This window comes from Mus caroli, chromosome 7 (genome assembly GCF_900094665.2).
Source record: "Mus caroli chromosome 7, CAROLI_EIJ_v1.1, whole genome shotgun sequence".
Lineage (NCBI taxonomy): Eukaryota > Metazoa > Chordata > Mammalia > Rodentia > Muridae > Mus > Mus caroli.
Genome location: NC_034576.1, coordinates 112267698 through 112279552, shown reverse-complemented (window position 1 = coordinate 112279552; position 11855 = coordinate 112267698). Strand labels below are relative to the sequence as shown.

Below are 11855 nucleotides of genomic sequence, written 5' to 3'. Positions count from 1 at the left end.
AAACCCTGTCTCGAAAAACCAAAAAAAAAAAAAAAAAAAAAAAACACCTAACCCATCACTAAATAAATAAATAAATGCACCTAAATCTAAAATCTAAAATACTATTTTAAATAATTAAACCTGAAATTACCCCTGCCCCCCACCCCATTACATCCCTTTTTATAAACAGCAAACAGTTTTGCTTTTATACAAATGCTATGCTTGATCCTTGTTTCAAATGGCAGGTTGGATTAGATAGTTCCAGAAAATGGTCAGGCTGCATTATTATATAAGGATGCATTTTTAAATGCATAATGAAATGTTTAAAGATGAAATGTCTATGATTCTAATATTTGTAAGAAAAGTGGTAAGTCCAAAAAACTTCATACTACAATTCAGTGCTTAGACCTCAAGCCCCACATACGTCTAGGTTTTAAAGCTCTAAAATCATTAATCACATTAGAGAGAGTATGTCTCACTAACATACCATGGGCTGCTCTTCTTTGATCAGCTAGAGTTGCTATGTCCTGTAACTGTTTTCTTTGCTCTTCATTAAGACCGTGAGTCAAAGCCTGATACCATACAGGATTACGATTTTGAATAGCTGTATGGGGGAGCAGGAGAAGGAGAGAAAGAACATTAGATAAATAATGAAATAAAGAGAACCAACTGCCTCTTTCCATCCAGTCACCCCACTGGGATTAAAGGCATACTTCACAATAAATAAATAAATAAATAAATAAATAAATAAATAAATAAATAAGACTATAGAAATGAAGGCATCATATGGTTCATAGCATTCTTAATTCTAAGAAATTGGCCTATGTATATCCTCTAATCTCCATAGGTACATGTGGACTAGAGACACATCTACAATAAGTAATACAGAACAAAATATAGAATAGGAGAAATTGCACATAAAAACTTAAATGTAGATGAAGAATGTGCATATATCAATTTTCAAGGGCTGGTTGTCTAGAAGGAAGCTCTGAGGATTTGATCTCCTGTGCTACATAAGCCATGTGTTCCGTGATTCTATGATTTCAGAATTTGGGAGCAAGAGGCACGAAAGGCAGAAGTTGAGGGTCCTCCTCAGCAAGATAGCAAAATAGGCCAAGGCTGAAATAAAGAAGATCCTATCTCAAAAAAGGGAGGGAGGGAGAGAAGGTAAAAGAATCCTTGATACACGATAATGGAGAAATAACTCAGTGGCTGTTACTCTTGCAGGGGCCCTGGGTTATTCGTTCCCAGGACCTATATGGTAGGGAAGGACTGAGTCCTCTGACCCCTGTGTGCACACAATGGCATGGTTAACAGGATTTTTTTTTAAATTATTTTTTAAAATTATTCCCTAACTGCTAGGGAAATTTTGGCACATGCATTTCATCACAACACTGGGGAGGGAGTTAAAAAATTATTGGTATCTGAGTTAAAGGCTAGCCTGGTCTACAGAGTGAATTCTAGGATAGCCAGGGCTACAAAGAAAAGACATAGGAAGCTGCATTCTCCAAAATAGGTGGAAAGAATTCCTATACCTCAAAGCGAACAAATACTTTGTTCACTTCTTGTCTAAGGGACAGACACAAGAATAAATTTATTCAGTTAAATGGCTCTATCTATATGAAAGTAACTTACTTTGAAATATAGCTTTAAAGATTTGATACTCATCAACAGGGTTGTCTTCATCATCGATGATTGTAGAATAGCCTTCCAGAGCAGTCTCCTCAGCATCATCTTCTTCCCAATCTTCATCATCTCCATCCTCACCAGCCTGTTTAGCCAGGATCTCCAAATATTCCTGTCCATCTTCATCAATATCATCTTCATCACTCCCAAGTTCTTCTGCCAATTAAGTTGTTTATGACAATGAAATGTTCTGCTACTCAGCAAAGTGACAATTAATTCAACACTCTTAGTAAATTATAAATCGTGAGGAAAAAAAGAAAAAACAGTTTCATGAACCCTAACTAAAATAGTTAGAACGTTGTTGGTCTACATAGTTCATTTCAAGACAGGGCTTTAGAGAACCCACCTTAAAAAACCCAGAGAGAAAAGAGAACAAGTTGTGAGGTATTTATTTGGTGAGAACAATTATTGTTATCAAATTCAATCAATTTATATTGCTAGTGTACATTCTATTACAAGTAAAATATTCCCTTCATTGTAGTTTGCTATGTGTAAGCGCACCATAAATGTGCAGTGCCTGTGCAGCCCAGAATAGAGCGGAATAGATCTTCCTGCCTCTACCTACAGAGTGGAGTTGTGGATGCTGGGATGAAATTCAGGCTCTGTGAATGCTATGGGAGCACTATAGCAACTGGAGATATAACCACAAATTGTCTTTCTAATTTTCTGTTTACCATTTGAAGCCCATACTCCTGTAATAAATGTGTGTGCCACTACATTGGCTTTTTCTGAAACTCCTTTTTGTGTAGCCTAGGTGGTCCCAGAACTCATTCTGTAGACCAGGTGGGCCCAGAACTCATAAATCCGCCTGCCTCTGACTCCCAAGTCCTGGAATTCAAGGAGAGCATCACCACTGCCCAGCTTTCTGAGACTCTTTCACCTAAATGAATTCAGTGCTTCCAATCAATTTATTTCAATATTGCTAAATAATGTCTCCTATGAGAAGGACATAAAATTTTCAAGTTTAGCAACAGCAACAACAACCATTATGGGTACGATGACCTTAAATGGGAGAAAACAAGAAGTGTCTTAGACTATCAATCACTGGGCTACTATCCCTGGTTTCCTATGAATGGATTAGGGAGCCTTTGGCTATGAGGATCCTAGGATGTTTCCGTATAGCATTATTCACTTACCAGTTTCATCATCATCTTCGGCATCCTCATCATCGTCACTGTCATTCTCGTGTTCTGCATGGCAGGCATATGCTCTTTTCAATCCATTAAATAAAAGGATAAATGCTGGCAAAATCTGTCCTGAAACCTGATTTAAAACCTGTGGTATTTGTTCCATATCAATAAGGGCGCATAGGCCAAGGACACACATCTTCCTGTCATGAAGCCTAAAACAGTAAATAAAAATGGTGATTCACTTTTATCTATTACATTTACTTAGACAAAGCACCTCATGAAGTTACAATTTAATGTTACTTACCCCAGAAAACAGTCAACGTCATTTAGCCATTGTGTGATAAAATGATTTGTAACAGGTTCAACATTATTTGGGAAGCGAAGATTTTCTAAGGTATTAAGCAGTAGGTGTGGGTTATAATACAATGCTGCAATTGCAACCTGCAGGCACATTGTTCTGAGTTCACTTGTTTTAACCTCTCTGGTCAGTCTTTCTAAAGCTGCTTCCACGAATAATGGTATACACTGTAAAGAGAGATTACAAGATCTAACAAGATTGCAATTACATTCTAATTAGCTTAATCTGCTATCTTACTCATTACTTCTACTGAATCTTCGGTCTCCTGAGATGACTAGTATTTGTAATTCAATCCAAGTTTCACAGAGTGAAAGTTCCTACATAGTGTGACTGATAATGCATTATTAACTTAGGAAAACTCTTGTCATTTTATGTAACAAGCATTTAACAAAGCTGCTCATTTGGTTGTAAGAATATATACGATGAATATATGTAAGAATGTATATATAAGAATATACATGTTCCCATCAAAAATTTAAAATACAACCAAGACAAAAATGCTGGAACAGAAAACGAGGCCCACTGACCTGATCAATGCCCCGGCCTTTGCACTGCAGAATAATGACCTCTAGCAATTTTGCTGCATGGCATTCCGCATCTTCTCCTGCAACTCCAGTGAGAACCTGACCGACACAGAATATAAATTGTGAAAGAAAGTTTAAATAAGAAAAATTATCCCCATTCTTACGTGTAACTATGTAATTATATTTCAAATTTAAATGATTATGTAAAATATGATGATTGTAATGAGGTTAGATGTCATTTGTCCTACAATACTCCTTTCTAGCAACCTAGTTTGTAATATATGCATATTATGAATTCTTATTCAGGACTCGAGCATGCTAACAAATATTAAGTTCTATCACAAAGTTACAAGACTGAACACCTAACCTTTCTAAAGGAAAACTGGCACTCCTAATAAAGAACAACAAAGAAAAGACTCACTATACCAAGTGTAAGAGTAGTATAACCCAGTCCTGGGTTGAGGCAAGAGGATCTGTCTCATGCCAACCATACAACCACAAAATATAAAACAGACAACCGAGTGGGGCAGAGTAGTTTTAGTTCTACTTTTGAGGGTAGTTTGTTTGTCTGAAGATAAGAGTTTCCCCATTCAACTCAGAGTAGCTTGGAATTTGCTGGCTTTAAATCACAGGGCTGGAATTAAAGGTGTGTGCCACCATACTCAGCCAAACACTTGCATTCCCTTTTTGCAAACCTCTCTAGGTCTCATCTTAAAACAAACAAAACCCTCAAGCTATACCCTATATATTCGAAATCTTCTATTTGCTGGGTAAGTGCTCTATCATTGAATTATTATTACAAACCCAAAGACTTTCTATGTTTTATTTCAATTGATTCATCAATATATCCAACTTGCTATACACCTCATGATAACCCTGACTTTTATGTATTCATTTATTGGTTATTTCAAGACATGATTTCTTTGTGTAGTCCTGGCTGTCCTGGAACTCACTTTGTAGACCAAGCTTGCCTGAACTTAGAAATCCCCATGCCTCCTTCTCACAAGTGCTGGGATTAAAGGTATGCTCTACCATTGCCCTGCTGACCTTGACTCTTAATCCTGCTTCGACCCACAACCATGAGTAAATCAAGTCCTTATAATAATTTGTTTATAACTTTAAAGCCCTTATCTTATCCAGGTTTGCTGTGTTCAGCACAATTCAGTGTCCTCTGGCATTATCCAATAGGCCTACCTTTTTACACATACTGTATATCATCTCCAGATACTTGGTATCAGATAGAAGGGTGTCTGTATCAACTGTTACATAGTTATGTAGAAGAGGCATCATGTCTACAGTAAAAGGAAAAAGAAAAGAATCATTTGTGTGTATCCTTTTGTGTATTCGCAACTCTTAACAAAGAGTCTCTTATAGCCAAAGCTAATCTTAAGCTGATTTAGGTACCAAAGATGACTTTGAACTCCTAATAGACTTGTCTCCAAATGCTGGTATATATATGTAGGCACCATCACACCAGGCTCATACATTTTTATAAGAAAATAGCTTCATTTTTTTTATATGGCAAATATGACAACGTAATATCTTTACCCTTTATACTGAACAAAAACAATATATACATGTATACTTATTTATATAAATAACTCTGGAACATGTTTATATTTAAAAAGCAAACAGAACCAAAAATCCCAACACAACAACAATTAATATACATCTCATCCTTAGCCATTAATTGTTAACCATTATCTAAATAATGTAGCAGTTAAAGCAGGAGAGTGCACACTGTGTTCAAATTATAAGCCGTGAGTAGTGACAATGGGGGCATAGGAAAAGTTAAGACTATTTTAACACTATCACACTGATTACCTGTAAAGTAATCAAAGCCATCTTGCTGAAATACCTCAAACACAAGGGGCAGTAACTGCCACATCTGAGGAGACACTTGTTGACATGTCAGACTATGTGCCAAAGAGAAGATCTCCTCATAGAATTCTAGAAGAGAAGAGGCAGGTTGTGATGAGGGCTTACTCATGGTAAGTACTATAAACAGTACGATTAGAGGTGTAAGAAGTACCTAGGACATGCTGCTGTAAAACAGTCCCAATGACTTGTAAGCAGATCCCCTCCAGCTGCTGGGTTATCTAGAAGAGAGGAACCGGTAACAAGTCCTAACTAACGTCACAGTTTTGTTAAATAAACAAACAGAAAACCCCCCACTGATTCTGTTCTGAAACATCACCCATAAAATTCTGAACAAATATAACCCTGACATTTAATGGCACATCATCATAAGGAAAAAACAAAAAAGCACGCATTTACAAAAATAACATAGTGGGAAGATAGCATGACAAATGCTCTTAAGATAGCATATTATGTCTTTTGAGTATGTGCAACACATAAGCTCAGTCCAAAGAACTTAATCAAGTTTACACAACAGTTTTTAGACATCTAAAAGCACATATACTGAGTCCAATTATTGACACCAAATTCACTACAGTGGAAGCAGGGTTAAAATTAGTTCTAGCCAACCACTGTCATGAGGCCAGGCTGTGAGGCTATAAGGAGTACATAAAACTAGCACTGGTAATACACAGACACACAAATCAAAGACAAATCAATAGCTATATAAATGTCATGAGTTTTTTTTTAACTTTTATATTCTTGTTTAGTTTTTACCTCTTTGTGATCTTCAACCACACTCAGAAGTGTATCAATTGTGTTCAGAATTCCCATAGCAGTAACTGCTTTGTCATCACTTCCTTCCTCATCTGGCCCAGTCTGGATTACTTGGTTAAATGTCATTGCCTAGAATCATGAGAATGCAATGTATTTAATGTTTTGTTCTGGGGTCTGGGGAGACACATGCCCACAGGCGGTATACTCTGTATAGCCCATGTAGGCTGGCCTCAAACATACTGCTAAGGAGAGAGCACAACCACACCTCTCCATGGTTTAACTAGACTGAGTGGCTAGAGCCAATCGGCACTGCTCTGGCCATCTGATGTGTCTTTGTGATCTATACTACATGTGGGGGATTACATACTGAGACTATGAGGATATGAGGCAAGGTATAGGATATGCCTATCATTATGTTATCTTTAATATAATCAGTACCAAAGGACCAAATTATCCGTCCAAAAGATTCATTGCTAGCAGCCAGACAAAAAGACTCACAGAAAGAAGTCTTAACATTTTTAAGCCAAGTTTTAATTTTCAGTCATTTCTTATTCTTTATTTGATTATGCCCAGATACCAAGTTCCTGATTTGTATTTTTATAAATTTCAATTAATGACTGTTTTACTTTCAAGAATCCCTGGAACACTTGCATGCCTGGTGCCTGGTGACATAAACCAGAAGAGGGCGTTGGATGATCTAGAACTGGGGCTGCACACAATTCTCAGCCTCCATGGAAGGGCTGGAAGTCAAACCCAGGTTCTCTGGGAGAACACACTAAGCTGTTGCTGGAGCTATTCTGAGCACTCAGGAAACCCACAGATACTGAACCTACAAGCCTGTCCTGTGATACATAAGACACCCAGCTCAGGCACATTATTTACACTTTTTCTACGTCACAATGTCTCTCGATAAAATATAGAACCATGTGAGAAATAAACTAGTTAAATATTAGTCAAATGGTTTATACTACATGGTACACAGTAAGTTGCAAGGAATATTTGCTTTGAGGGAAGGCAAGTCACTTGAGACATACTATCAAACAGAAAACTAAGTCAACATCTATCCAATAATATAACAGGTTCAAACAACATACCAGATGTTGTGTCATTTCTACAGCAATAGGAGTAACTTCTTCACTATATTCACAGATCATTTTCTGAATTACATTTGTAAGATCATCATTTTCTGTTTCTCTTATAATATGAAGAAGAGCCTGCATGACAGGTCTGATAAATGGAGTGATGTACTCTTTAGCTGTAATACAAAGGGGGAGCATTATCAAACAGTTATTACCTTGGGTATAGAAACAACAAAAACCAAGGTGTTTTCACAGAGTCTATGAAGCTAGTTACTAGAATTCCATATGACAGTTGTGTGCAAAGGTTTCTGTGACATACCTTTTTCTTGATTGCTGATCAACACCTGTAGTGCAATAGCAGCTTCCACTTTCACAGGCATTTCTCGATCATCAATCAGACATCTTCTTGTGAGCTCTAAAGCTGTTTGGAGATTTTGATCACTTTTGAACTTCACTTCACAAAAATAGTGAAGAACCCAGCAAGCCTTAAAAAAGAGGGAGGAAGTAAGGATATATATATACACACATGTATTTCTGAAGACATTACAATAGACTTCCCCAACTAAGCTCTTTCAAAATTTTTCTGTCTGGGAATTTGGAGGCTGGCCAGTGGGAGATGTGTTAAAAAAACACAACACTAGGCCAGTACTATGATCCCAAGTTATTCTTTGGCTGCATTCTTTTGTGTGGATAGCAAGATCTGAATGCAAAACACAGACAGATACTGCTACCAGACATAGATGAAAACTATGCACACAGGATTCACTATAGCAGCCAGACAAAGACTCACAGAAAAAAGTCTTAATATTTTTAAGCCAAGTTTTAATTTTCAGTCATTTCTTACAAGACATAAAAATATTTCAATACTTTATTTAACTTACCCTTGCTCTCATGTAGCCTAGCTCACTGCTGAAGAGAGGAAAGACATGATTTTGCAACATGTATTCCATTTGATCTTTATAGATCTTTTTCTGTGAATATAAAAAAATTGATACATTTTCAAACATAATTTTAAAATACAAATGACAATGTTAGAAGGGACTAATAGTGACACAAAAGGATTCTCATCCCCTAAATCTCATGTTATCCAACACATGGACTTTGATCTGAGACTGGCGTGGAACTGATGGTTTTACTGCCTGCTTCCCAAGGATGAATCACACCTCTGATCCTCCTCACAGTTCCAGCAATTATACATTTTAGAATTCTCTAATAAGAAAGCAAACAGCCCATGTTTCTAAAGAAACTTGTCTAATTATGTATTTGAGACTGAAACAATAGTATAATTAGGAAAATGAATTCAGTAAAAGCATTAAGCTTGAGTTTGATCATCAGCATCTAAAAAGCTGGGCACAGTGGACAATGCTTATGATCCCAGTACATGGGAGGTGGAGCTGATCTCCAGGAATCAGACTTGGCACACTCCCAGGAAATACAATTTAATTCAAATCCCAAAGAAATTGATAATAGCACATAATTTCGGTGTCCATGTGATCAACCATGAAAAACAAACAACTCTAGAGAGAGATGTTACATAAGAAAAATGGCTCTAGTCATAAAAACACTTTGTAGGCGAGTAAGGTGGCTCACATGTGTAAGCCTTGTACCTTGTTCAAAGATTATTAAACCTGATGTTAACTTAAGATGGCAAAAATAAAAAGGAAACACTGGGAACAATAGCTTATAACTGGAAATTGTAGTTCAGATATAAAAGTATCACAAGTTAGAAGCTAGGTAGAAAAAACACATCAAACCAAAATAATTAAATAATTAAAATAATTAAACCATGCAGAGGAATTAAGCTGTTTTTCAGCTGTCTAAATTGTGAGGAATAATTTATTCTCCTAGATACATGCAAAATGAAATTATACATCCCTACACAAACCTCAGAAGGAATGCTCAAAACTTTTAATTACATTTATTTCTCTCTCTCTCTCTCTGTCTCTGTGGTTTTTTTTTTTTTTCCCCCGAGACAGGGTTTCTCTGTGTAGACATGGCTATCCTGGAACTCACTTTGTAGATCAGGCTGGCCTAGTAATCCGCTTGCCTCTGCCTCTCAAGTCCAGGGATTAAAGGCGTGTGCAACCAACGCCCCGCTTATTAAATTTCTTTATGTGTGTGTTTGCCTCGGTGCCATGTAGATGTCAGAAGACAACATGTAGAAATTCTGTACTACCACCAGAGGCCCAGGATTAACTCAGTTCCAGAAGGTTTGTTGGTTCATTAGCCAGTTATGTACTTCTAATAGACAAACTGCAAAGTATACATATTATACTAAGCAAAGAAAAAACAAAAGAGCAAGCAACTAATTTAGGGACTGCCAAGATGGCTCAGCAGCTAAAACCATTCACTGCACTTCCAGATAACCCGTGTTCAGATCTGATAACCCACACCAGCCATTTGTAAAGCCTGTAACTCAAGATACAGTATTCTCTGGTTTCTTCAGGTAGGCACTGCACATATGGGTTACACTTAACACACATGGAAATTTATATTAATACATAATTAAATGTAAACGTAATATATTCATTTACAATATATGATTAAATATATAAAATGTAAATATATATAATATAATTAAATATATCAATAAGTATATAATTTTTTCTCTCACTCATACACAAATACCTTTAGAAGTATTTCAGCTAAAGAGCCAATCATATGCAAGGCTCCATCTTTTTTCCGAGGATCAGCATTGGGTTCCGTAAGAATTTGGTAACAAAATCCCATAGTCTTTTGCAGTACCTGAAAAGAAATAAAGAATAGGTTATAGAATATCCAACAGAAAACCCCTCTCATCAACATTTAAAAACAGTTAACCTGCAGATATTTAAAATGATAAAGCGAAAGTTATCGACTTGTTAACTTACCTCTTTCCTTTTGCTACAGGCTGTAAACAAAAGTGTTTGAGCAGCAGTAGTAGGAGAAATGAAATCTTCAAACACATCTAGAAAACAAATATAAAATAAAGATTTAGAGAAAACAAATTTTGCTTTTATTCCCCAACAGGGTCGAACTTCTCTTCCTCCTGCTTTTAACTCTCAATTATAAGGATTGTAGATGTCTACATTAGTAAACAGTGCCTGGTTTACTAATTTTCTTTGCAAAAAACTTCTGAAATCTGCAATTTATATTCGGTAAAAAAAAAAAAAATCAAAGCCCTTGAATCAGATATGATGGTGCATGCCTGAATCAGATATGATGGTGCATGCCTGTAATTCCAGTATTCAAGAGGCTGAAGTAGCAAGTTTAGCCCATATCTTTAAAAAAACCCACACCAACCATGTTTGATGGGATTAGGGTGTACTCTACAGTAGAAAGATCGGATGGCATGCACAATGTCCTACATCTGATCCCCACCACTGGGAAATAAGGCATATAAATACTTCAAATCTTCCCTAGTATAAGAAAATTAATCTAGGCATACATCTAAAATTCCATCAATTTCAAGGTTAACTTGAGAGAACCTCAGCTACTTAATGAGACCAATTCCTTAAAAACAAAACAAAAAATTTACAATTTTGCAAATTGTTGGGGTTCTTTGTTTGTTTTCTTCTTGGGACGGGATCTGACTGGGTTTCCCTGTCAGATCTTACCATTTGAGCCAGGACCCACCACACCCAGATTCCATGTCTTTCCTTTAAAAATGAAATGTTCATCCACCAACTTTTACTAATGTTCTTAAAAAACACTATTATAAAAAACTTTCACATTATAGTTATAATAGGCAAGATCCAAACAGAAGACAACATTAGTGATATAACTTTTTAAATTTCATGTAGCTTTCATGTGAATACCAATATTCATTTTCAGGTCCCAATCCATACAACCTGATCTGAGACTCAAAATTATAAAGTCATATGTCAGAAAACACCCAGCTACCACACCTCAATAAGATCATGACAAGTTTGTTTTAAAAAATAAATAAATAAAAGTGCAGTAATGAATGAATAGGCCTCAAAGAATGTACTAGACTTTATAATTTATAAAGCTGAAGAAGGTAGCCTTTCCATAATCTTAAATCTAAACATGGAAAACTTTAAATATTTTCTTTTAAAAAAATTTTTTTATTAGCCAGGCAGTGGTGGTGCAATAATAACAGCCCTTGGAATCCAGAAGCAGGCAGATTTCTGTAAGTTCCAGGCCAACCTGGTCAACAAAGTGAGGGCCAGGATAGACAGGACTGTTAGAAAAACCCTTGGGTAGGTGAGAATCAAAAACCAAAACAAACAAAACCTAGCCATTTATTCCATTCACTTCTTTCTGTGTAAAGACAAGAGGTACAAACCATAGCAGTACATGATATGGTAGTGGCCAGTCTCTTGTTCTCCTATGTGTGTCTTACTCAGCTGAAGCTATCCTTAGATTGCTTTTTTTTTAGGTTTTTCGTGACAGGGTTTCTCTGTTTAGCCCTGGCTGTCCTGGCACTCACTTTGTAGACCAGGCTGGCCTCGAACTCAGAAAT

The 11855-nt window shown here is 36.5% G+C and overlaps 1 protein-coding gene and 1 non-coding gene across 2 annotated transcripts in view; both read right to left on the bottom strand.

Annotated features, from left to right (window-relative positions):
* Nucleotides 1-11855, bottom strand: part of Ipo7 (importin 7) — a 41523-nt gene that overhangs the window by 2202 nt on the left and 27466 nt on the right. Inside the window, exons 11-24 of the mRNA XM_021167077.2 lie at nucleotides 10261-10337; nucleotides 10019-10135; nucleotides 8272-8361; nucleotides 7710-7875; nucleotides 7406-7566; nucleotides 6312-6440; nucleotides 5710-5776; nucleotides 5502-5627; nucleotides 4872-4969; nucleotides 3681-3776; nucleotides 3100-3320; nucleotides 2802-3007; nucleotides 1615-1821; nucleotides 467-583 (exon numbers count right to left, since the gene is read on the bottom strand). Coding sequence (XP_021022736.1) covers nucleotides 467-583; nucleotides 1615-1821; nucleotides 2802-3007; nucleotides 3100-3320; nucleotides 3681-3776; nucleotides 4872-4969; nucleotides 5502-5627; nucleotides 5710-5776; nucleotides 6312-6440; nucleotides 7406-7566; nucleotides 7710-7875; nucleotides 8272-8361; nucleotides 10019-10135; nucleotides 10261-10337 — 1878 coding nt within the window. The remainder of the gene's footprint in view (nucleotides 1-466; nucleotides 584-1614; nucleotides 1822-2801; nucleotides 3008-3099; nucleotides 3321-3680; nucleotides 3777-4871; nucleotides 4970-5501; nucleotides 5628-5709; nucleotides 5777-6311; nucleotides 6441-7405; nucleotides 7567-7709; nucleotides 7876-8271; nucleotides 8362-10018; nucleotides 10136-10260; nucleotides 10338-11855) is intronic.
* Nucleotides 7972-8155, bottom strand: LOC115031616. The gene has a single exon (XR_003837291.1). It is a non-coding gene; the product is annotated as a small nucleolar RNA SNORA23 (small nucleolar RNA).